General features: G+C 49.8%; 1 protein-coding gene across 1 annotated transcript in view; it reads right to left on the reverse strand.

Moving 5' to 3' along the window:
* The window catches only part of LOC134034880 (protein shisa-8), a 55,415-nt gene extending 35,350 nt beyond the window's left edge, over positions 1–20,065 (reverse strand). Inside the window, exons 1-2 of the mRNA XM_062479564.1 lie at positions 19,878–20,065; positions 18,964–19,735 (exon numbers count right to left, since the gene is read on the reverse strand). Of these exons, the coding sequence (XP_062335548.1) occupies positions 18,964–19,514 (551 nt within the window). The 5' untranslated portion in view covers positions 19,515–19,735; positions 19,878–20,065. The remainder of the gene's footprint in view (positions 1–18,963; positions 19,736–19,877) is intronic.
* Positions 20,066–26,689: the final 6,624 nt, after the last annotated feature.

A 26,689-nucleotide genomic window follows, 5' to 3' on the forward strand; every position in this document is an offset into this window, starting at 1 on the left:
AACACAGGTAACACATAAAACCAGCATCGCTCACATCGCTACGATCGAACGCAACAATCTCATATTGTTACACCGGAACATCCTGAACCTTCCAAAAACGTCCCAGATTGAAGAAACACCCACGAGGCCCTGAAACCATCGTTCAGGTCGACACCTGGAGAGTGTGTCGTGACCTTGGAGACCTAAGGAGAGACCGGGTGCTTCTCTGAGCTCTCTCAGAGTTCTCTCTCCCAGGACAAGGCTGGGGAGACGCAGCCAGAACGCAGCCAGAACGCAGCCAGAACGCAGCGGTCACGGAGACAGGAAGCGCTGGTTTAGCTGCTGACATTCATGCGTGCTAGCAAGCCCAGACACCACTCCCAGCATGTCAATAACTACTGTGATGGTGGGATGCAGGGGGGGGGGATGGGGTTAACGCCGTTGCCGTAGCGACGGCCGGATTGACAGGCAGGGACACACAAGGACAGAGTCCCCCAGGCCACAGGAGGGTGTGCTCCATCCCTCCAGTCCTCTTCCATCCACCCCTATTCTCTTCAGTGGGGGGTTTCTCTCTGCCAAGCCCTCAAACGATATGTTTGATCAACACACACGTGCGCCCGGACACACTACACACATGCACACACGCTCTCCTCATACCATCCCAAGTGACACACACTCAACACATGTTGGCCAGCTTCTGTCCTCTCTCATCTCATCCGTTCCATTTAATTTGTCCTCCCTTTGGCATGTGGAGCCCCCTCCCCCTCTCTCTCTCTCTCTCTCTCTCTCTCTCTCTCTCTCTCTCTCTCTCTCTCTCTCTCTCTCTCTCTCTCTCTCTCTCTCTCTCTCTCTCTCTCTCTCTCTCTCTCTCTCTCTCTCTCTCTCTCTCTCTCTCGCTCGCTCGCTCGCTCCCGCTCTCTATCCCGGTCTCATGATTTCATTGCCTCCCTCTTCCTCATGTTTCCTTACTCTCAGGGAGAGCTTGCGGTGCTTGCATTGTCAAGTCCTGCTTGTTTTCCCCTTCTCTCTCCTCCCCCTGTTCTTCAACGCCCCAGGACTAGGGCCGATCTCCCAGCCATCTAGCCGTCCAACAGGGAGGAGAGGATATGTGATCTGATGTGAGATCACTCCAACTCCCTTTCAAGGTTTCACAAACACTCTCTCTCTCTCTCTCTCTCTCTCTCTCTCTCTCTCTCTCTCTCTCTCTCTCTCTCTCTCTCTCTCTCGCTCTCTCTCTCTCTGTCTCTCTCTCTATCTGTCTATGTCTCTCTCTCATCTCTATCTCTCTATCTGTCTCTCTCTCTGTCTCTGTCTCTCTCTCTATCTGTCTCTGTCTCTCTCTCATCTCTATCTCTCTGTCTCTCTATCTGTCTCTGTCTCTCTCTCTCTCTCGTCTCCATCTCCCTCCCGGGGCTCAGACAATACAAGGACGACCAGAGGAACTCAAAGCAAGCGTTTCCACGGCGAGGGTACGAGCCAATCGCTCTTAGCCACCGAGAATCCGGATGGAACCACAGCCTCTACAAGGATCTGTCCCTTTTATGATAAAGCACCCAGGGAAAGTGTTTGTTTGGCCGAGGCGCGGAGCTCTCCAAACAGGCTTCTGAGGGCTGACAGAACTCCTTCCCCGAGTTTTCATTGCAGTCGTTTGCATCCCACCAAGAGAGTTACAAAGAGCGCTCCTCGCTCACAAGCCAGCAGTCCCTTGGTGGCGTCCTGCTTATTTTGATTGGCAAAAAATGCAAAGCATTTCTCTCCGTGCTCCAGATTGAAATATTTCAATTAAAGATGTTTTTTATCGCTTGTGTCTGTCGGACAGCTGCTCTGATGGCGACTGACTAGGTGTTAATTGACGCTCTGCTAGTGGAGGATGTTTCCTACCACACACACACACGGAGGCCTACGTACTCACTCAAACACCCATGCACGTGTTGATATATGATCTGTCCTTCCATCTCTCTGCCATTATAGCGGCAGTTTGGACAGACACAGACTTTTCACCTGCTCCATAGGGAAATGATTGTTCCTCTGTCTTAAAGTTCAACTGTGTTTTGTTCGGCTAGGGTTATCTGGAGGTTGTTTTCAGACAAAGCTATAGATGAAGCTCATTTGCGGTCTAATTACTTAGAAATTGATTGGAGCGTTAATACAAGAGAAGAGGAAATGAATCGATTCATGAATAAAACATAACCATAATGTTTTTTTTCTTCTTTTTTCTTGCAAACCCTTATCAGCAGCAGTGTGTCAGCACAAAATTTACAGAGTTAAAGCCCAGAAGTGGAGGCGGTTTTAGGCCTGAGGGGGAGAGTGGGAGGGGCTGGCAAAGCTCCGGAACTTCTCTCCAAGACTCCGGAACTTCTTGAGGCGTGATAGGGTTCGAAATGATCTTTCTCTTGGTTTAGACGTGCCTAATTCTGCCGTGTCAGAGTACCGGGGGGTAGACGTCATCGCAGTGCCTCGGGACACATTTGATGTGAGCCAACACATGTACATTTGAGAGGTGGAAACTCAGCACCTACTAGGCTGTTAAAATTGATAATGGTAACAAATTGAAGGACCTCGTAAGCCATATACTGCGTAAGCGTTAACGAAAAGCAATTAACCACGGAAGGTAATTGCTTAAAATGGATTCCACGATCTATCCTGACGGAATGCTTTCAAGCAAGGGCGTTCCTTCGGCTTTCGCAATCAGTGATCATTCAGTCGTTTATAGGAAAAGATGATCTTGAACATGCTGAGGTTCACACAGCATGTGTTTTCAGGGAGGGGAGGAACGATGCGCGCGTCTAAATTAAAGCCTCACAATTCGGTAAAGTAATTACTATGAATCTCGTGTGATAATTACAAATGAAAGGGCGAGAGAGAAAGAGAGCGGGAGAGAGACAAGCGTCTCTGCTAGTCCTCCTTGTGTGTCTTAACGCTACAGGAAGCTAATGAATCTAACCTCGGGATACTGCAGGAGATAAACCGAGGAGAGACTCTCCACAAACACCTACATTGAAACGTTCAGTGTAGTAGATTAATGATTTAGAAGGCGATTTCACGCTGAGTTAGGTTTAACAACAGCTCCTCAGTTAGATTTGAGTACTTAAAGTAAACCCTGTATATGATGACAGAGGTAAAATACCTGAAACACTCCGAAAACAGACGGCACTTAAAGTTGTTGACTGGCTTGCAGTACTAGAATATTGTACTCTGATCAGGACTTCATTGCTGTACAAAAGTTGTACTCTGATCGGGACTTAAGTGCTGTTCTATAGGCTTTAGGGCCTTTGCCTTTGCCACTTTAAAAACAGCGCTGGAGCTTTTTAGCTGACTGTCCAAGTCAGCATTTATTGACATTTCATTATGTATTGTAAGACCAAGAGGGCATGTCGATGTTCTGGGTCGTGACACCTCTGTTACATGTTTGGGTCTGAATCTGAGGAGGTCAAAGTCCTCAGCTCTCTAGACCATGTTTTACTTGTTTAACTTTGAAGATATCTTGTAGGGCATTTCTGCTTTATTGGGATTGACAGTGAAGAATGACAGGAAATGAAGGAGAGGGAGAGATGGGGGAAGAGGACATGCAGGAAATCTTTTATTTTACCTGATTAGTCAATTAAGAACAGGTTCTTATTAATAATAAAGGCCGGGCAATCTAATAAAGATCGTGACTGGACTCCAGCTGTCTGCGCACTCCCAACCCATTGCTTCAGTACACACATCCTAACCATGGGTGGAATTTTCTTGAATACTAATGGGGAGCTGCACTTTGTCATGTTATTACTTCATATAAATGTTTTGGGTTGAACATACAGGTACAGTATACTACATTGAGGTTATTAACATCTAACTGTTTCTGTGACATCTTAAAATACAACATTGTACTAGGCTGACTGTTCTTTGGGAGCTCTTCTCTGTACTTTAAACACAAAAATACATAATTCAACAAACATCTGTGAAGCCAAGTGTGTCCTCCTGTACTCATACTGTAGATCTGAACCTCCTCAGTGTCACAGCAGCTTAGAGAGTCTTTCATGTCCCCAGTACCTGTTGTGCAAAACATATCGGTAAACACAACAGGGCTGTATTGTGTCTGAGACAGAACCTACCCGACCCCCCCCGGCTAGTTTTCTGTCAAGGGGGGGTTGGTGATGAGACCCTGCTTCACGGTGAGTCAGCCCCATCTCCCATGGGGGGGGTGTTTCCACGGCTACATGTGGGTGGGAAGTGGGAGCTGTACCAGAGAAACTTTCACAAACAAAAACAGACATGAACCCTCCAGCACTGTGGGAAAGAGCTGCGTGTGTGTGTGACATGCGTGTGTGTGTAAGCACGCGTGTGAGCGTGTGTGTGTGTGTAAGCATGCGTGTGTGTGTGTGTGTGTGTAAGCGTGGGTGTGTGTGTGTGTGTGTGGGCATGTGTGGTCATGCTCCATTCATATTTTCTTTGTCTCTTAGTGACAGATTAAGCTCAGCAGGCAGTCCCTCGGTAGACCTGTTTAATCATTATTTATCACTCCATACACACACGCACACACACTCATCTGAACACTTGTCATCTCCATCTCACTCTGTCTTTGTTGTATGACAGAATCGGCAGAACACTGCTAGTGTTTATGGATCAATGGCTCACTGTGCCCCCCGCTGCCAAGTCGGGGGACACTACTAGTCTACTACGTGCTCCCCTGTGTTTTGGGCCCTCGGTGTCCCGCCCATCCCCCTGCCCCCCCCCTCCCTCCGGCTATGCTTTGTGCTCAGCGTGGGAGCCCAGGGAGGCTGATGCCACTGCTGCCAGATAGTGAGGCCCAGCAGTCCTGGTACTGGGGCCTACAGCTGCCCACAACCGTCTACTTACCCCTTCTCTACAAGACCCGACAGCTGCCGAATAGTGCCTCTTGGCATGGCTCTGTGGCCATGCCAGTGTGTGTTTGTGTCGGCGTGCAGGCTAAATGTATGGGTTGTCTGCGCGGCACTGGTTCGCGTACTTACAAGTCTAGTACAGTTTACACTTTATTGTGAAGTTTGCTGGAATTATTTACATAAAAATAAGACTATTTTGGGCCATGCAACACTGCACCTGTGTACACACACACACTGACATCCCTGTCTATTGATCCGTTGTTTATCTTACTGTTGCAATGATCACCAAGGCTCTCCAGCACCACTAGCTGATGTCCCAGAAGCCCATGTGAGGGGCAGCACCACCAACCAGCTTAGGCCCGTGTCCGCAATAGCGTGGCACATGATGTCACTTGGGACTAGCGTAGCTGTCACGTGGACGCACACACTACCCACAGCCTACCTGTCCTTCTTTTGAGATTCTTACCCTTGGGAGGGAGGACTCATCCCCACGGCAACACACATTACCATGGTTACCCATTTTAGAAGCCAATTGATGTTATTGATTGCGTTTGGCCTTCCAAGACAACAACCGTTTGTCACGTGACCAACGTCCACCCATGAGAACCTTCCCAGCTCATCATCCCGTAGGGACTGATCTTAATCTATCATCACACCCCGAAGCATCACCCCGACACATTCACCATGCAATTTCCTTCCTGAAAACCTTCCCCACCACACCATCACTGCTTGACACGGCTATTGAGATCATACCATGCAAAGAACGATAATCTATATTACAACAACCCCCTCAACACCATACTACTCAGACACATCCATCAGCCCAGTATGGACAAGAGATCAATGGAACCTCAATGGATACCCCCGTCCAGCAGTCCATCCAATATGGCCCTGGCCATGCGTGATATGTCCCTGCATATTACCAGCCTGCCCTCAAAGTCAGGGCACCTCACATGAATTAGCTTTAGCATGTCGCTCCATCGCCATTGCATTGTAATACGTCCTGGGATGGCCTCTTGGCACATTAGCAGTCCTAGCTAACGACCCCATATTCTACCTCAGGCTGTGACGCATGGCGCTAGGTTGCTAGCGTAGCTAGTGTAGCTAGTGTTAGCTGCTATATGCTGTGGGCTGTTACGTCTATCTCTCGTCGTGCGTAGGCTAGCATAGCCTAACTAGCTGTTATGCGTTACGTAAACTCAGTATATTGCGTGTGGCTGGAGAACATATTTCACTGTGATGCTGTTCCATCTGTACGTTGCAGTGAGATTTGGGGGGTGATGAATGGCATGCATTGCTGAACGCTTACTGGCGATCGACCGTCCCATGAGGGAATCTCACCTCTCTGATAAAATGTGTCATGCCTGCTCCTAGCCGTATCAGTGCTCATCTCTAGATGAAAATGGATCCAAACAAACACACACACGTGCATGCTCCCACCCACACGATCACTCACACATTGGTTGACCTCCAACAAAACACAAGCCTAGAGTACAGTATTGCGTTAAACAGGGGCCGCTCTCAAAATAAACATGAAAACATTCCTTGGACCACGCACACATGGCCTTCTTACACACACACAGCCTTCAAACACGGACATCCTCACATGGGAAAGTGTGTGAGAGCACTCTTACAATGCAGGACAATTTCCTAATCGACTGGCCCTCTCACGCTCAATTGTTGTATCTCATTTATCATGCTAGCCAACACACACACACACGTTTCTGTTTGTCACTATTCTTTACACATGAGTGAGTGTATATCTACTGGGTGGGTTACATCAATGACTGTAATTTATCAGCCTGTCCAACCCTCATGCTTTTAATTCCAGCCATGCTCCCTGTGTTTGTATCTTTACCTCGTTCTGTGTCCCTCCATTCTTTTTTTCAATGCGGTCCTTGCAAGCATACAAGAACCAAATCACTAATGGCATCCACTCCAATTCCATCATCTTACTTTCATTGTTTTTCATTGACCAGTCTCTCTCCTTTATTCCCTCTTTAGTCTCTCCATTTCTCTAGTCTTACCACGTCCCTTCGTTCTATCATCCTCCCTCCCTCCCTCTATCTAATCCAACATCCCTCCCTCCCTTCCTCTGTCTTGCCCTCTAAGTGACTTGGCTCCAGTCACAGTGACTGATTGGCATGGCACTAATACTGCCGTCTTGACAGATGACTAGAAACAGACAATACTGGGACGCCGTGGGTGGTGGGGGAGAAGCAGGAGAAATTTCCTTTCCACCAGCCACCTCTGACAAAATGCCAATTAACCCCAATCTCCGTTTATAGTTAATCTCCTTTATTTCCCCCCGTCTCTCTCATGCTCTTTCTCTTGTTCTCTCGCTCCCTTTTTTTTCTGCCACTGCCCTCTCTCGTTTTCTCTTGTTCTCCCTCCTCCACCTCTCTCGCTCTATAACTGTCTCTCTTTCCATCTATTCCTCTCTGTTTTTTATTTCCTCATCCCCTTTACCCGCCCTCTCCATATCTCTCACTCTCCCTCCATCTTTCCTTCTTCTGTCTCTCCATCTCTCTCTCTCTTTCCATTTCCCTCCATCCCTCTCGCTCATCCCCTCCATGTTACATGTGCTGTTTAGCCGCGCTCAGCTTCACCTGTCAGCTTGAATCAGGGCTCTGGAGCAACAACATGACAAACTGGCCTCTGATTCACTCACACACTAGACACACACACACACACGAACACACGCAGGACGTGGTTAACACAAAGGAACACATCGAGAAACACACACGCTTACTTAAAGATAGCCCAGAAGTTTCCATGGAGGCACACACAGACATGATTTGGGTTGATATGGATAGACAGAGCTTTCATTGAAGGTACTTTATTCAAAGTAGGTGTTCACAGTAAACCTATTTGTATTTTCCCCACAGAATGTTTAGTACAATGGTGTATTAACAACATTCTGTAAAACATGTACGTATTAAATAGAAATGGTTAAAAATTGAAACTTTTACATGTATTAAAATGAAAATGTTTGTGTGCGCTCATGTGTGCGTCCATCCCTAGAGAACACCTAACTTTAAATCCATCTACCTTTTCATCTGTCACTTTATCTCTCCTCCTAAGGCTCTTAATGCTCTTTTATCTTTTCAAACTTTTTACTATGTGGCTATGATTCCTTCCCTCCCCCCTCTCTCTCTCTCTCTCTCTCTCTCTCCCCCTCTCTTTATCTCTCTCTCCCCCTTCTCCCCTCCTCCTACCCACCAGTTTGCTTAGTTTCCTATCATTAAGATGAATATGGCTGGGTTCTTCTGGACCAAGCATGCAGACTCCAAATCAATGGTTGTTAATGTAGGCCTTCATCCCTAGGAGCCTGCTCGGTTTGTCTTGCCCAGCTCAGCACATCCAGGGTCACACACACCATGTATGTGGACACATTTACCCACCCACACACACACGCACATTCAAACACACATATACACAGACATGCACATACCGGAATGCTCAAACTCTTCACAGACACCTTCACAGACACGTGCAAACCCGCATACCACACACACACACATAAACACAAACTGTGTCACCCAAACACAGAGACAGTGTGAGCGTCAGAGGTACCACAAAGGGCCCATGCTGACTCACTTGGCCAAACGTCCCTCGAGCTGATTCAGAACAAGCCAGCACGTCAGCCTCCAGACCGTACAACAGCACACACACACACACACACACACCCATACAAATGTCATGTATTCGTGCGTCACATGCCAGCTATGGATGTGGTATAGATTTGTGGTCAAATCATGCTTCAGTGGGTTGAACAGGGAGGGGTGAGGGGCAAAGGGCGGGGTCTGTTAGCCAATCCGTCTGCTCGCCAGCTGGAACGTGTGTTGCACAGCATCCACCTGTTACGAGGCTGTGTGTGTGCGTTTGTGTACTTGTGTTTGTGTGTGTGTGTTCATTGCGTGCGCGCATACAGTTTCCGATCGTGCCAAAGTGTACAGCATTTGTTTGCCGGCATGCATTTTTATAGCTTGTGTGTTTGTGTGTGTGTGCTTCGGTGTGCGTTTGTCCCACTCATACAGGTGCAGTGTTAGTCTGTCCTCACTGTGTCTCTGTGCCTGCGTGTTGTCCTGGGAGCCATGGTCTAGCTAAGTGAACGCATCACACAGTCATCAGTCTGCAGGGCGGGAGATGTCACATGGAGGTTTTGGAAAAAGCACGCCACACTCCCAGGGGAGAGCAACATGCAGCCTCAAACGGGAGTAAAAAGGCTGCTTGGCTTCTTTTTTCCAGGTAAGTGAAGTGGGGGATGGACAGACTAGGAATCCTTTTGTCTTTTAGTCATTCAATAACCACTTCCTGTTGACAAGTTCGAACACTTTGCGACTGCCAAAACGGAGGATTGGAATTGTTGTCTTTGGAGGGAGGGAGGTAGGGAAAGAGGGAAAGAGGGAAAGAGGAAAAGAGGAAAAGAGGAAAAGAGGAAAAGAGGAAAAGAGGAAAAGAGGAAAAGAGGGAAAGAGGGAAAGAGAGAAGAAGAGAGGAGAGTCCTTAGAAGTGCGCAGAGTTACTTGTGTAGAAAGCCTTTTGAAGCTTCCTCACTTCCAGAGACAGAGGGGGGTAGAGAGACGCAAGGGGGGGGGGGGTTGAGGGTGTCAGTGAAGTAGTCGTCCTTGTGATTTATCATGATCACTTCTGCCCAGATCTATGTGCCATGAATGGGAAAGCCTCTCAACATGTCAGAGTGACTCAGATTCTGTTTGATGCCGCACAAACGCAAGAGGAAAGGAGGGAAGAAGGGAGAGGGGAGGATAAGTGAGGAATGGAGGGGTAGGGGTAGGGGATTGGGAGGAAGGAGGAAGGCGGGAGGGGAGGGGAGGGGAGGGGTGGATTCGAAGGGTTAGTCACATTGAAAGCCGGCAGCAAAGGACACAAGACGCACTACGACTCATCAAAGAGCATATGCTTTGGCTCTGCTGAAGAGAGGGAGAGGAGGAGGGCTAGAAGAGGAGAAGGAGGAAGAGAGGGAGGAGGAGAGAGAAGGAGGAAGAGAGGGAGGAGGAGGACACGTCCTCAGGGCTTGATCTCTCATACTTCTCCTGTGATTTCTCCCTCGTCACCCACTCTCTCTCTCCCTTGCTGTCCCTCTGTCTCTGTCTATCCCTCTCTGATGTTTCCTTTCTTTTTCTCTATGTCTCTCCACTGCTATCTCTCTCTCTCTCTCTCTCTCTCTCTCTCTCTCTCTCGCCATTCCTCCCTTTTTGGTTTCTTTCCCTCTGAAGACAAGTCACATGTTATGTAACCCAGAAGCATCTCAGTGCGCTTCTCTCTTTTTGGATCAAACAGTGGCATATGTACAGTAGGGCTGGGGCTGGAGTTGGGGCTGTGGATGTGGATGTGGGCTGGGGCTGGGGCTGGGGCTGGAGTTGGGGGCTGGGGGCTGGGGGCTAGAGTTGGGGGCTGGGGGCTGGGACTGGAGTTGGGGCTGTGGATGTGGGCTGGGGCTGGGGGCTGGGGGCTGGGGCTGGGGCTGTGGATGTGGGCTTGGGGCTGGGGCTGGAGTTGGGGGCTGGGGGCTGGGTTAATGTTGCTTCTCATTGACTTACAATCAGTTCACCAGGCCAGTGGGAGTATTATATTGTGGTCTTTATCAAGCTCAAGGGCACTGTGTTTCAATCCCTCCTCCCAACACAAACACACACACAGAAACACACAGACACACACACACACACACACACACTGTATACCAGTGCAGGATCATTCTTTAATTTAAAGTACATTACAGTGACATTGATATTATTAGCTCCATTGATATGGCCACAGTATAATTAGCATATTGACAATCTGGCATTTGCTGACTGTCAATGTGTGTATGTAGAGAACAAATTGTTTCCGTACAAAACAAGCAAAACTGTTTTGACACGAAGAACGCCAGTGAAACCAAACCTGTGTTTACACTGAGACAAAATAGAGTAAATAGAATTCGATTGACTCATCGTAGTTTGAATGCCAGTAAGCCACTGTCAGAATGAATCACATTCACACCTTAGGTGTAATATTAATAAGTGCTGTGAATTACAAGAAATGTGAATCAATTCAATTCCAATTTATATTCAATAAAAAGTCTTATCCCACATGGACCTGACTTCTTCCTACAATGGATAAATTATTCAGAAGCAGAATTGATAATGTGTGTGTGCGTGTTAAAACGCTGTCGTACAGTGTGTTCTGCTTGTCTGACTAAAGAGGTGTGTGTGAAGGCAGGAATGAGATGAAAGGAGGAGCTCGGATCAAAGACCCGAGGTTCTGACCCTCTGAAGGGCACAGATCAGACGCTGTGCATCAGTAGGAAGTATGTCCACATTTAAACAGAATTCTTTAATAGTCGCGTGTCAAGGCCAACTGGTCTCTCTCATGGCTGGATGGCGCTGAGTCCTGACTAGGGTTGGAGGGTCGGGGGGAGAAAACTGTCCGGTGGCTGGAGGCTTTCGACCAATGAGGCAGGGGTAGTATTTCTCAAATGACACTTTTGAAGTGGTCAATGCAGAAGGGAAGAAGAGAAGAGTAAGGAGCAAAAATTGAGAAGTGAGGAAGAGGAGAGAGGAGAGAGGAGAGAGGAGAGCGGAGAGCGGAGAGAGGAGAGAGCAGAGAGGAGAGCGGAGAGAGCAGAGAGGAGAGAGGAGAGAGGAGAGCGGAGAGAGGAGAGAGGACAGAGAAGAGAGGAGAGAGGAGAGAGAAGAGAGGAGAGCGGAGAGAGGAGAGAGGAGAGAGGAGAGAAGAGAGAGGAGAGAGGAGAGAAGAGAGAAGAGAGAAGAGAGAAGAGAGAAGAGAGAAGAGAGAGGAGAGAGGAGAGAGGAGAGAGGAGAGAGGAGAGAGGAGAGAGGAGAGAGGAGAGAGGAGAGAGGAGAGAGGAGAGCGGAGAGCGGAGAGCGGAGAGCGGAGAGAGGAGAGAGGAGAGAGGAGAGAGGAGAGAGGAGAGAGGAGAGAGGAGAGAGGAGAGAGGAGAGAGGAGAGCGGAGAGCGGAGAGAGGAGAGCGGAGAGCGGAGAGAGGACAGGATGAATGATTAGCTGCAATCACCAATAGGATCCTTCTCTTTCCATCTGATAGAAGAGATGCAGGAGATATTGAGGAGATATCTTGAGGGATATTTCCAGGGATATCTCCGACAGGAATGGCCCTTCCGCTCCACATCTGTGGTATCGTGATCGCAGCCTCTGTAGTCCAGCTGGGGAGGGGATGATAAACAGCGTTGTCTAAAGCAGGCGTGGTTTCTCCAACCTCCATCAATCACGCCCCTACCTCCAGCACCCAGCCTCTAGCACCCAGCCCCCCCCCCCTCCCCGCCAGCCCACACCCAGCACCAGGGACAGGGAGCGACGCCTAGCCCCACAACCAGTACAACAAAGACAGGGAAGAGGCAGAGATAGATGGATGGACAGCGAGAGAGAGGGAGAAAGAAGAAGAGAGAGGGAGGGAGTGGGCGGAAATGTGGCCGAGTCGAGATGAATGACTGCAGCTTTCCAGCCCAAAAGGTTAGAAACCAGCTCTGTGATTGGGCAGGACAGGTGTGCGCTGCTCCTCAAGGCCCCCTGAGAGCAGCCAGACGCCAGCTTCAGACGAGCACATCTCAGGGCTGGAGAAGGAGATATTAGGTTTTGGGTACCTGGAGGTTTTAGGATGGAAGACTGAGAGGAGAAGGTTTTTGCTTTTTCAAAAATACTTTCCACTTTCTCTTGTCCCTTGCATCACTCTTTCTCCTTTTGGCAGGCTTAGTTGAAGAGATATGTCTGCATACTGGTCAAGTGTGGTGAAAACAAATACTGGCGAAACACATGCCATTTTATTAAAAAAAAGAAGCACAACTCAATGAACTCATCTCGCAGATATGGAAGACATGGAGGATAGAGACATTTACATTTAGTCATTTAGCAGACGCTCTTATCCAGAGCGACTTACAGTAAGTACAGGGACATTCTCCCCGAGGCAAGTAGGGTGAAGTGCCTTGCCCAAGGACACAACGTCATTTTGCACGGCCGGGAATCGAACTGGCAACCTTCAGATTACTAGCCCACTTCCCTAACCGCTCAGCCACCTGACTCTCTAGAGACAATCAACACATCCTTCTTGAAGTTGAAGCCTGATTTTGCTCTTGCTCTTTCTCCCTCTCTCTCTCACAAGCTCTCTCGCTCCGGCTCTCATCCAGCTGTGCCCCTCCCCAGCTCCAGCCCTGGCCATCGGGTCGTCCCCCCCCCCCCCCCCCTGGGAGAGAGTCCCGTTCCTGGCCTGCAGACAGGTCAGTCCCCCTTGCTCTCCAGTCTCCCTCCGCCACAGCCAATGAGGCCTGCCGGCGCCACCGCTTACACACTATTTGGACTCACGATCTCCTTTAGTCACCCCCCGCCCCCCCACTCCCCTTCCTGTACCGCGCCACCACAAGACCGCGGGATCAACGAGCGGAGAGGAGGGGAGACAGAGGGAGGGACGCAAACGGGGAGAATGTGAGGAAAGTGTACGTGCTGGGGAAAGAGAGGAAAGGAGAAGGACGACGTTTAGGGGTTTTGCTCGTTCCTCCAGCTGAGGAGCTGCTCCAGAGCTCCCCGGCTCGGATAATCATCTCCCTCTTTGTTTTCTCTTCTGTGCCGGCTGTGTTTCTTCCCATGGCGAGCCGATGGCGCATAACGATAAGAATATTACCGAGACCGGGGAGAGATTGGAGAAGAGTCTGGAAGGATGGTAGGGATGGAGGGAAGGAGGAGGAGGAGGAGGAGAGGGGGAGGAGAGCTTGATGGGTGCGAGGGGGGAGCTGCTTAGCGAGAGAGAGGGCATAGCTTCAGCCACTGATAGTGCTTGGTGCCGAGTTCGCTCCAACAAATCGCGACAAGTTAGTCGTTGATTTTCTGTCACTGCGGGTCTGGCACGGCGTCAATCTACCCAGGCCTTGCCCATTACCAGGCCTGGCGGAGAGGAAAGGAGGACCAGCGCTGGACTGGACTGCATGTCCTGGACGCATGGACAGACACTCACATGCACTGGTACACAGACTCTTTCTCTCTATTACACACACACACACAGACCCACACACACAGACCCACACACACACCAAATTACGGTCCTAAATGTACACTGTCAGAAGTTCCTGAATCCAAAGTTGTGTCATGTACTCAGGAGGAGGGATAAGCCTCAAGTGAAGACATCTTCTAGAGAAATCTTAGCTGCTCATTAGGATTTTGTCAACCAAGCTGTACAGTATTCTGTAAAAAACTGATTGTACTGCAGTAAAAGGCTGACATTTGGTTGCCCTGAGTGGGTTGGTGACACCACGGATGCCGTGGCGACGGAGATCTGTCGCTAGGTCTCAGGGACAATGCAACAACAGATGAGAGGTTGTTTTTGTACCTTACAATTCTGCTCTGTTCTCCCTTTCTCTCTGTCTCGCTCTCTGTCCCTCTTTACCATCTAGGTCTCTCGCTCCCTCGCTCCCTCGCTCTCTTTTTTTCCCTCTCTCTCCCTACACTGCATCGGGGTGTGGTGTGGGGTTCTAAGTGATGTCACACTCAATAACAGGTTTTCTCTCCCACACACACACATACACTACGTACACACACACACATACACTACGTACACACACACACAACCATACATTGTGTTGATTCCTATCGGTTTTCAGCATGGGCATATTGCTCTTCCACTTGATTGCGCAATTTGGGCTTAGATTTTACTAGACTATAAAACGGTTGTAAAAGAGAGTAGATGAGAGGCATACTTTGGCCAACTATGGGAGGGGAGTTTGCATCCCCTGTGCATGTGAGAGCCATGCATTGGGTTAGCCAATAGTGTCGCAGAAGGCAATAACGAGAGGCGATGGGAGCGATAGATGTTAATTGTGTTCAGAGAGTGATGAAAACCAAAGGATAGAAGTTTAACATAGTTACAGATGTTATGTGTGTGCTGAATACTAAACCACACAGACCAACAAACATATACAAACCCAAAGTTGTTGTGGTAAAATAAATTAAGAATACCTTTGCCTTGTCTTGTACTGTTCTTACCGACGCTCCATGGTGACTAAAACCCAACCTTGAGCCAATACACAACCTCCCCAACAACGGTATTGCTGTATTTGAATTGTTTGTCTGTGGGGGGTGGGGGTGTGTGTTCATGTGTGTGTACTGTTTGTATTTGTGTATTTTATGTGTGTGCATGGGGTAAGGTTTGCGCGTGCCAATGTGTGTGTGTGTCTAGAGCATTCTGGCTGGACCTGAGCCTAAGGAGCATCGGTGCTTAAACGTAGTTTCCAAAGCCTGGCCTTCAGAGCCGTTCACCTGCCTGCAACTGGGAGGCCTGGACCCATAGCAGAGCCGTAATGGTGGTGCACTCGCCTGGCTTCCTCCCTACAGCTTCCATTCATCAAACTTCAGAGGAACGACAGCAGTGTGCAGGACATTCACATCCTTCTGAATTCCAATATGTCACTAGTCCACCCTCCCTCCTCTATCCCTCCCTCCATCCCTCTGTCTTTCCATCCCCCCGTCCCTTCCCTTGTTGGCTTGCCGGTGCACACTGACTGACGAACAGATCAGACCAGCGGTTGCAGCCGTCAGTGAGTGAGTCACTGTCCAAGGCCTCGAAGTTATTGAACAGCAGAGACCACTCAGGGCCTCACTGACAGACACAGAGTGACGGACAGCATCTCCCGTGGGACCAGGGCACGACAGGAAGGCAGGTACCCACAGCGGACGACACGCGCCTCGATGTACACCACCGCAGGCGTCGCTGACAATGGAGACGTGTGAAAGCTGCAGTCAGCACTGTGTCACCAAGTTGGACGTGAACAAAAGTTAATACAAAATACGAAAAGTCATATATTTGTTCTCGAACATGTGCTTTCGAACATGGCGCAGACCAGAGTCAATCTCGTCATTGTAAAAAGGGGCCCAGCAGGTTCAGGTTGGGAGGCAATATCTAAATCTGTATTCATAGACATGCACATCTCTCTCTCTCTCTCTCTCTCTTTCTCTGTCTCTCTCTCTGTCTCTCTCTCTTTCTCTGTCTCTCTCTCTGTCTCTCTCTCTCTCTCTTTCTGTACCTCTCTTTCTCTCTCTGTCCCTCTCTCTCTGTCTTTCTCTCTCTACCTCTCTCTGTCCTTCGGTCTCTCTCTCTCCCTCTCTCTCCCACTCTCTTTCAATCTCAATTTCTATCTCTCTGCTGCACTTCCAGGTCGACCAAGTCACGCAGGAGATCCAGTAAACTGAGTTTAACTCTACTTGGCACATTCATCATTTCCAATGCCAACCAGAGCCAAATCGTTCCATCAAAGGAGATGATACATTTTTAATGACGCCGTGAGGCAAGGTTTTTGGAGAACATTGTGCTGGAGATGATGAGGCTGGCGCTGGCAGAACAAACAAACACGGAGAACTCTCCCAGGAGCCGGTGGAGCGGGGCAGCAGCGACGATACGGGACGGGGTTTCAACACGGGGGTGTGGGGGGGGGGGGGGGGGGGGTGGTAGTTTAGCAATAAACACTGAAACCGTTCGAGCACAGATGCATGGGATGTCGGTGCCTTGCAATCAAAGCCGTCAGTGGAGTGGAGATGTTCAACACAACGTGGAAGAAACCTGGGTATTTTGCACTGCAACTGAGGAAAATGGGTCTCCGGGCACTTTCACTGAGGCCTGGCCTCATGCACTGTAACAAACATCAGACCACAACAAACAGCGTGTTGTCCTATTGTTACAAGTAGCTGACAGGGTTTCTTCAAAGACAATGACAGTGACACTAAAAGACCCACTAAAAGATGATAAATGTCAATACATTGTAGTATCAGATTGAACCCAAACAATTCCAGGAGTAGGCTCTCGGTTTACCTTGAACATATAACGTAACTCTAAAATACTACACTGCGGCCTGAAAAGTCAATGAGCATCCTCTTTCACTCATTGGCTTTCTGAGGCTTACTTCCAGTATCCAGTGACATTCAATAGCAGGGATTTGGGCAGAGTGTAAACACAGCCTTTAGAAGGCACATCCAAAGTCATCACACACAGACGCTTACACTGTGAAGCTTTGCTGCAAGGCTGCTTCCCTTACACACTCACACACACACACGCACGCACACACACACACACGCTGTACCAGATACAACACCTCTAAGGGATCTCTCCCACCAAAGCAGCCAGAGAAACATACAAGTAAAATTCTTTGTTGTTGTCAACACAGACATGCCAGCAGCATACTATTAGAGCCAAAGACCAGATACGCATTCTAACAGAAACCAGATATTACAGGTAAATACTATACTAGCCATGCACCAGCATGTTATTAACATGACGACTATCTGCTGCTAATTTATGTTCATGGTCCTTTCCCTCTCCGTGTTTTCAGTAATTCTGACTCAGGTAGACATGTAATAAGGCTTCATAGAAATGACAATTCCCCTCACATAAAGCTGTAATACTTGAGAAGTGATCTGTTTATGAGACACTTCTACAACCCATCCACATTGTCGGAGCGGTGCCCTCAGGATTTATGATATCCATGTGTGCGTGTTCGGCTCCATATATCTCCTCCCTTTGGCATAACCTTCAAACGAGGGTCTTTGTCAATCAATGTCTCTGATGACTGGGACAAACAAGGCTGGCTGGACTGATTGAGTTTCTACCCCCAAGATCGATGGGATCTACCACGCTCAGCCCCTGCCCCGTTCGGCCTCTGCCCCCCACCCATGCCCCTGTCCTGGACCTGCCTCCATCCCTGTGCCCACCCCTGCCCAGTCACCACTTCTCTTCCTGTTCCTAACCACTGTGTTCCCCTGCCCCCCTCACCCCTGCCCCCTGCCCCCTCTTCTTCACAATCATCAAAGTTTGTAAACACCTCTCAGCCCAAACAGCCAGCCAACCAGTCAGCCAGCCAGCCAGCCAGCCAGCCACCCACACACCCAGTCAGCCAGCCAACCACCTAGCCAATAAGCCACTCACCCAGCCAGCCAGTCAGTCAGCCGGCCAGCCACACACCCAGTCAGCCAGCCAACCACCTAGCCAATAAGCCACTCACCCAGCCAGCCAGTCAGTCAGCCGGCCAGCCACACACCCACTCACCCAGCCAGCCTGCCAGCCAGCCAGCCAGCCATCCACACACCCACTCACCCAGCCAGCCAGCCAGATAACGAGCCAGTCGGCACAGCTGCGCTGTGGTAAATCATAGCGCTGCGGCCCTCGCGCTCCAGTAGCTCGCCCTTCCACAGGCTGCCTGTGTCATTGGGGCTCCGGATCATAGATCCAGAGGAGAGCTCGGGTATCGCTGTCTTCCCTCTCGCTCACCTCTCTGGGAGGACAGCCCAATCTGCCCGGGTGGGGCTGTGCCCTCTGCACCAGCCCACACACTGAGATCAGAGATACAGGGAGAGGCCGGATAGCTGAATGAACGAGCACAAATGTCGGTAATGGAGACCACTTGTTTTGAGTGTGAAAATAGGACAGCATTTTCGAAAGCTTTAAAAGATGATTTTGTTGTCATCGGCGTGACCGGCAGCCATGTTTTTAGGGTTCTGCTACTACGTATAGTACACCGCCGTCACCTTAAACACATCTCATGTGAAAGATAGTTATTTGTCGTATTTTAGCACTGCTGTTGCGCTCCGATTCTTAAAAATTAACATGGCCAGTCACACCCAGCCAACAAATCAACTACCACCCACCAGTCATCCAGCCAGCTCACATCCACCAGGCATCCAGCCACTCATCCAGCCAGCCAGATCACGTCAACCAGCCAGTCGAGCAGCCATTCATCCGCCCCACCCCCCACTCTCCCTCCCTCGCTCTGACCCGTGTCAGCCTCTGGCAGCTCCCCAGCCGGCTGCTGTCAATATCCACCCAAAACATCCTCTCCCTCGTTTGACCACAGTGTGCTAGAAGCTACTGCCCATGCCGGCTGCCTCCACCAAAACAAAAATAGCAACGCTACAAATCAACTCCTTCCCCTTCCCCCGTGTTCAAAGACAGACTCCACACCCGTTATCGCCTTGGCGCCGACTGACCGCTCCCCATCTCGCGCCAGGTGATCCATTCGGACCACTCCGCCTGCTCTCTCACCCGTTACCCTCGCCCCTTAGCACACGGGCCTTCCTCCCCCACCCCCACCCCGGTCCCACCCCTGGCCGTCCCCATCCCTGAGCACTCACCTGGAGTTGGTCATGTCGGTCTGGCGCCCTTGGCTCTTCTCCAGGCCCAGCTTGGTGAAGATTCCCACCAGCACCATGATGGCCACCACCCCACAGATGATGTACACGATCATGTGGGTGCGATCCCGGTCCGGCTCCTCCTGAACCTCGGTGACGGGCGCGACGGGCTTGCCGGTGTTGGCCCAGACGGGCGTGTCGTAGTTGGAGCACGCCATCTGATCCAGGCTGTGAACTTTGAACTGGCAGCAGAAGCGGTAGAAGCAGGAGCCGCAGCAGAACATGTAGATGCCGGCGTTGCAGTTGAAGGGCGGGTCCCACTGGCCCATCACGTCGTAGTAACCTCGGCAACGGCTGCCTAGCGAGGGTATGGTCTGGTCCTCCACGTCGGCGGCGCCAGGTGTGGCCAGCGTCACCTCCGGGGAGATAGAGGGCGCTGCCGTCTGGTTTGTGTCCTGAGCGTTCGCCCACGTGCCCCCAGAGTTCTGGCCCAGAGACGTGAGGCCCAGCAGGAGGCTGAGGGCCAGACAGACCAGGACAGGACGGACGGCCATGTTGGCTGTTGTGTCAATGTTGTTGTTGTGGTGGTTAGAGGTTGTTTTTCCGTTTCTCAGTCAGTCTGCAATCCTTGGCAAGCAAATACTGTGTCAAGAATATTGGCTTGTCTTTTGCTTGGCAAATAATACTGCCGCTCCAAAAAATGTATATTTTCACAATTGAGATTTAAGAAGAGCGGGGAAGCTTTTTTGGATTAGGCTATATTCATAGCAACTGCCTGTAAAAAGAAAGAGCATTCAATTACCATTCTGGGACCTATTAGAGCCCTGAGTCACTGGAAGCTCCGCCGAGTGCAGAAATAAATTGCCATCAAGGGGGCGATGAGCAAGCAGGGGAAACAAATCAATCTCAGATCTCACCATGCTTCTGGGGAACGATCCCCCAGTGGTTCAGTCCAAGGTAAAAACACACACTGTCCTTGGCATGGCTGAGAAGAACGACACACTGCCAAACGCACCTCGTTTACCTTCTCCACACCAGTTGGAAGTGAGAGGAAATCCAGGAATGAGCAGTGACCTCCTGTTTAGGAGGTGACACCAAGGGATGAACCCGCCGCAGGCATTTTTATAAACATTCCCCCCCACCCCACCCCCGTGGACAGGGTGTAATAATCCTTGAAATGAGAGATCTGGGCTCCTGACAGCGCCGGCCGCAGCAGCAGATTCACCGAGCTGAGATCAGGTGAGAAACGTCTTTGTTCAGGAGAGACAGTGACAGAAAGACACGCAGGCGGTGTGTTAGCTGATAAATGCCCTGTCGAGCACCAATCAATGCTGATGTCGCTGAAACTGCCGACCACTGGTGCTTAGGAGTAATCCACTAGTCGTAATCTTGAAATAATAATATGAGTCGTTGTCCGCCGTCCGCCTTGTTTCAGATTAACTGGCCTCCCTCCACCTCTGACTCTCCAGAAGAATGTTCAGCTGAAGCTTTTTTATTTTTGTTGTGGGCATCTTTTCTCCTCCTTCCGGAAAACAATGTTTTTATTTATTCTTTTTTTCAGGTGTGTTCTTAACGCCTAGTTCTTAATGCTCAGACGGACAACACTAAATATTCAGTTGGAGATAATATATCTGCTGTCTGTTGTCTCAAATGAAAGCTCAGCCTGTAGTTGTTGTTTATTATCCCGTGAGACTCGGGGTGGCCAACAGAAATCCCACGCCGATTAGAGTCCAAAAGGAGTCCCTCCGCACCTGGGGCAATTTCTCTCATTCACACACAGGCACACTCACACGTGTAGACACACACGCCCTACACAATCAAAAGCACTGGCAACAAAGTTCCGTCACTGTCAGTTCAGCTTTCTGGGTTGAGAAAGACGGTGTCCAGTCACTCTCTGAGGTGGGGTGGGTGGGTGGGTGGGTGCTGTCCACTCAGTTTAACATCCAGCCTGCGTTAGAGGGGGGGGGGGGTCTGTGGGTTGACGACCAGCACACCTCTGCTGCCTGTGTCGGGGGCTACTGGAGCCCTACAAGTGCTACCTGTAAACACATTAGGATTTAGGGTTAGAGGGTAACAACGTGCTGAAATGAATGTTCCTACCCAGGGAGAGCCTAGCAGATCCTCTCTGTCCTGTCTGATCTTAACTCAGGAGCGAGCCAGCTGGCGATAATTACATATCTGTGTACGCTTGCCCCACTTCTTCAACATAAGAAGCTCTTTTTTTTACCCATCAGCCCCTTTCTTGTTTTTGTTTGAGGTTTTTTGGGTTCTTTGTTTACTCTGTCTGTCTGCTCCCCTTATCCTTGTTTTACTTGTCTGGCTCTCTTTTCTCTTCTCTCTCTCCCTCTCTCCTCTCTCTCTCTCCCTCTCTCTCTCTCAACTTACCTTTTTTCTCTCTCTCTGTCTCTCTGCCAGCCTCAACTGCGAAGCAGATAAGTGTGGCGTCGCTTGGAGAGACACAAGGTGCTACAGTGCCTGTGGAATGCGGTCCATGCCTTCAACACACCCCAGGCTCCCCAACCTGCTCCAACCCAAATGGAAATAAAGCAACAACCAGTGGCAATGGTAGTGGGGGAAAAATCCTGTTTTCAAGAAGCCTCCGAAACATAGGACTGCAGCCAAGCTGTTTTGTTTTTGTGATCTTTTAAAAAATGTCCATTTGCATCAATGCCTATTTTTTTTCTTCTATTGAGCAAAAAAAAAACATTAATATGCAACAGTTTTTGTAAATGCTGCACATTAATGCCGTGGTCCAATTGTTATGCAAGGGACAATCGTTTCCCAAATGCAGCTTCTATGAAAACAGGCATAATTTGATATATATGTATAGGAATTTTAGATATATATCATATGTATGTGTTTTCTCGGATGCTCTTTGCTTGTGGAATTCTCCAACAGAAATTGGACGAGACAGGATAACCAGAAGCAATAGATTGCTTTTTTTAATTCCATCAACTCCTCTTTGTTTGTCTTCAGAAGTGTATTCCTCTCTGCCTGTTTGTGTTCCCTCTCTCAGAGAGCGGCTGTATCCAGTCCTTCGTGGATGCTGCACTACTGTACACTGGCAGGACTAAATGTTAATCTCTCACACGCTCACTCTCCCTCTCCTCCCTCTTTCGCTCTCTCCTCCCTCTCTTACTCACTTGCTCGTTTGCTCTCCTCCCTCCCTCTCCCTCGCTCGCTCTCTCTCTCGTGAGCGAATGAGCGCACCTCTCTGGCTAACTCCCCCCGTTCCCCTTTTCTCTCTCTCCCTCCCTCCCCTTCCTCTCCCGCTCTCTCTCTTTTTTTCTGTCACTGACACCCTCCTCCCTCTGTTCTGTTTTTGTATTCTCCCTCCTCTCTCTCCGTCCCACTCTTCCTGTCCTCTCTTCTGTTTTACCCCCGTCTTCTTTTACCTCCCGTCTGTCTAACCTTTTCTGTTTCCCGTGCCAGCCTACCACCGCTATCCCTATCCATTTTCATCCCATTAGCTTTCGCCCTCTCTCCTTCTCTCTCTCTCTGTCTGTCTCGTTTTCTCTGTCTCTCCCTCTCTTTTTCTTTTTCCCCCTGTGTGTTTCTCTTTTCTTTCTCTCTCTCTCTCTCTCTCTCTCTCTCTCTCTCTCTCTCTCTCTCTCTCTCTCTCTCTCGCCCTCCCTCCCTCCCTCCCTCCTTAAACCCCCTTCGGTTCAACAGATGAGTGCAATGGTGCTGACGGAGGAAACTGGCCGCAAAGTGTGCGTTTGTGTGCGAGTGTTTGTGTGCGAGCGTGGGTGAGTGTTTGAGAGTGTGAGTGCATAGTGTGTGTAAGTGTGTGTGAGTGTGCAATGTGTACAAGTGTGTAAGAGTGTGAGTGTGTAGTGTGTGTGTGTGCGTGATTGCGTTAATGCCTCAGAACCTTCTGGTCTTTGTGTGAGCGTGCCTGTAACGTGTGATGCAGTCTAGAAGGTTTTGATATAGAGGGGAGCGAGAGACAAGGGAGAGAGAGAGAGAGAGAGAGGAGAAGGGAGAGACAGGGAGAGATAGAGACAAGGATAGAGAGAGAGAGAGAGAGAGAGGAGAGAGAGAGAGAGAGAGAGAGAGAGAGAGAGAGAGAGAGGAGAGAGAGAGAGAGAGAGAGAGAGAGAGAGAGGAGACAGGAAGAGAGATGGCAGGGAGAGAGAGACAGGAGAGAGATGCAGGGAGGAGAGAGAGAGAGAGAGAGAGAGAGAGAGAGAGAGACGAGAGAGAGAGAGAGAGAGAGGGAGGAAGAGAGAGAGAGAGAGAGAGAGAGAGAGAGAGAGAGAGAGAGAGAGAGAGGAGAGAGAGAGAGAGAGAGAGAGAGAGAGGAGAGGAGAGAGAGAGAGAGAGAGAGAGAGAATGAATAAAGGAGCATAGACTACGTCAGAGGGGGTAAGGGAACATAACATGACCGCTAAATAGGGAGGCTTTACTCGAGTGGAGCGAAGGAGGGAGAGGAATTGTTCAAGAAGGAGGGAGGGAAAGGAAGATTAACCCTCGTGCTGCCTTCGGGTCACATGACCCAACGGTTCATAACGAACCATTGTTGTGTTTACCCCAATTTTACCCAATACAAAAACAAATAAAAATAATTTTCTTTTAACCATTCCAATGTGGGGGGTCTGAGACAGCCCGACAGTTAAAATAAAATTCTTCACTTTGTTTTTTGTATGAGGTAAATTTGTCGCAATACGACGGTGGGTCACAATGACTGATGGGTCAGAATGACCCGAAGATAACACAAGGGTTAAGGGAAAGGTTGAACAGATGAGTGGAAAGAGGAAAGGAAAGGTGGATGAAGGGAGGACAGGTGGGGGAAAAGGAAAAGAGAAAATAAATTAGATAAACCAGGGAAGGAAAGGAAGAAAACCAGCAAGAAGATGAGAGTTTTACAAAGCAAGAAGGAGAAATGGGGAATCAGAAGGACAGAAAGAGAGGAGCGAGAGAAAGACAAAATGTTTAGAATTTTGAATAATCTCTGATTTAATGTTGAACTAGATTTGGGAGAAGTGCCTTTGGGTCTCAGTGTGTACCAGGCAAATCTGCATGCTCATCAGAATACACGGCAAAAAAAAGGGTGCTGCTAAATATTTCATTCTATTTCAAAGCAATTGACATTACACTCCTGTTGAATATTCAGTTTTGTGTTAACTTCTCTGTCTCTCTCTCTCTTGCCAGAGACAAAAGTCTTTTGTTTGAGTTCTCTGCCTCTCCTGTTTCATTTGACTTTTTCAGTTTCATTCTTTTATCTCAGTCGTCATCCCCCTTCTCGCTCTCAGGAACTGAGCAACTGTTGTTCTTCCATTACTACCCTTCTCCCTCTGTCTTCCTCTGTCTCCCCCTGTCTCCCTCTGTCTTCCTCTGTCTCCCCTTGTCTCCCCCTGTCTCCCTCTGTCTTCCTCTGTCTCCCCCTGTCTCCCTCTGTCTCACCCTGTCTCACCCTGTCTCCCTTGTCTCACCCTGTCTCTCCTGTCTCACCTTGTCTCTCCTGTCTCACCCTGTCTCACCCTGTCTCTCATGTCTCACCCTGTGTCACCCTGTCTCCCCTGTCTCACCCTGTCTCTCCTGTCTCACCCTGTCTCACCCTGTCTCTCCTGTCTCACTCTGTCTGACCATGTCTCTCCTGTCTCACCCTGTCTCCCCTGTCTCACCCTGTCTCCCCTGTCTCACCCTGTCTCACCCTGTCTCTCCTGTCTCACCCTGTCTCACCCTATCTCCCCTGTCTCACCCTGTCTCACCCTGTCTCCCCTGTCTCCCCTGTCTCACCCTGTCTCACCCTGTCTCACCCTGTCTCTCCTGTCTCACCCTGTCTCACCCTGTCTCCCCTGTCTCACCCTGTCTCACCCTGTCTCACCCTGTCTCACCCTGTCTCACCCTGTCTCCCCCGTCTCACCCTGTCTCACCCTGTCTCACCCTGTTTCACCCTGTCTCCCTCTCTCTCCTTCTGTTTCCCTCTCTCTCCTTATATCTCGCTCTGTCCAACGCTCTCCTGCCCAAATTCCCTTTGAGTTTTTGTCAATGTGCATACTGACGTGCACACACTACACTTAAGCACACACATAGACACTCCCACAAACACACACACACATATCCCATCACATATCCAATATTCATGCCTGAATCTCCTCCTCCATCTCTGGGATAATATCAAAAGGTTCCACAGTAGATGGTATTTTTCAGCAAAGTTGCTGTTCTGTGAAATATTGCGCTCACTATAAAGAGATATTGGCATATTGACAAATATAGAGGACACTGTTCACAACATGGAGCACTCCGTTTTCCCCATTAGAGGCCGGCAGGGAGGAATGGAGGGAGATGGGGTAAAGGAAGGAAGGAGGGAGGAGGGGATGTGAGGAAGGAGGGAGAGAGGGATGAGATGGATGGAACAGCAGAATGAGGGGATGATAGGAAGCCTCTCCAGGGAGGAATAGAGGGCAGAGAGGGCAGCAGCTAGATGAGAGTTCTGTCTTTAATCATTTTACTCTTCCATCCGCCAGGCTGCACTCATCGCTTACCTTCCTCTTAGAGAGGGATATGCCAACATCCTGCTTTTACCTTCCTCTTAGAAAAGGATAGCTCGGTTGTACCAAGTTTTTCTATCATGTCAGGCGTGCTGTGTGTGTGCAGTGTGTGTGCTGTGTGTGTGCTGTGAGTGTGCTGTGTGTGTGAGATGTGTGTGTAATCTGCTATGTCCTGGTGCTCCAGTTGGCTGGCTTGGAGAAGCTCCCCTGTTTATTCAGTGACTGGGGAACAAACTGGCGGTCGCCATGACACTGCCCATCTTCTGTCCTCTCTCCTATCTCCCCCCTCTCTAACTCCACCCCTCTCGTCCTGCTGAATAAAAGATGAAGGAGTAAACGTGTGGGGTGTTTACTCAAAGCCAACCCCATCCCTTTTCTCCATCCCTCGCTCTTTAGTTCTCTCACCCACCGGGAAGCCTGTAGCCTGCATTCATTACAGCCGTATACATTCCCCTCCCTCTCTAAGACTCCCCCCCTCCCCTCCCCCTCCCCCCACCCACGCACCTCTCCTATTCCCTCCCTCCTATCTCTACCCCTCTTACCCCCCCCGCCCCAACACCGCCACCACCCACCCTCCATGCCCCCTTCCCTCTACCCCCCCCCCCGTCTTTCTCCGGCATCTCCTGCAGTCCAGCAGTCAGTAACTGTCACTCACTATAGATTAGTTTGGGCTCTGGTCTCCTCGATGGAGGGGGAAGGAGAAAAAAAAAAGAGCGGAAAGGAGAAAGACGGGGAGTGATGGAGGGTAGACAGAGCCCGGGGAAGGAGGACAGAGAGAAACAGAGAGAGAGACGAGGGCTGGCCTTCTATAGAGCTGTAATGACCCTGCCACGGGTGTGTGTATATATATATATATATATATATATACGGTAGATAACCAATCAAGAACCACATATTCCTGTCTGGACGGCCCCTGCAGTTCCTTTGAGGGAGTTGTGGGAGTTTATTGCCACCTAAAATACTGGCGTCTCCGAGCTTTGATGAATGTCTCTGGCTTCTGTAGCAATTCTCTTGATCGGGCCCGTTAAGTACCGACGCGCGCGGGCGCCCCCGACGCCTGCGTCCTTGACTGCAGGGTCAGTCCCCGCACACCCACCATTGATCTGCCGCGACGCTCCTCAGCCGCGCTGCCGGGCCTTCAGAGGAGATCTCTACAAGATGAATGGAAAACCTGAGCGGCCACAAATGAGGGGTGTGTGTGTGTGTGTGTGTGTGTGTATGTGTGCGCGGTT

Source organism: Osmerus eperlanus, chromosome 2, assembly GCF_963692335.1.
Source record: "Osmerus eperlanus chromosome 2, fOsmEpe2.1, whole genome shotgun sequence".
In the NCBI taxonomy this organism is placed as follows: domain Eukaryota; kingdom Metazoa; phylum Chordata; class Actinopteri; order Osmeriformes; family Osmeridae; genus Osmerus; species Osmerus eperlanus.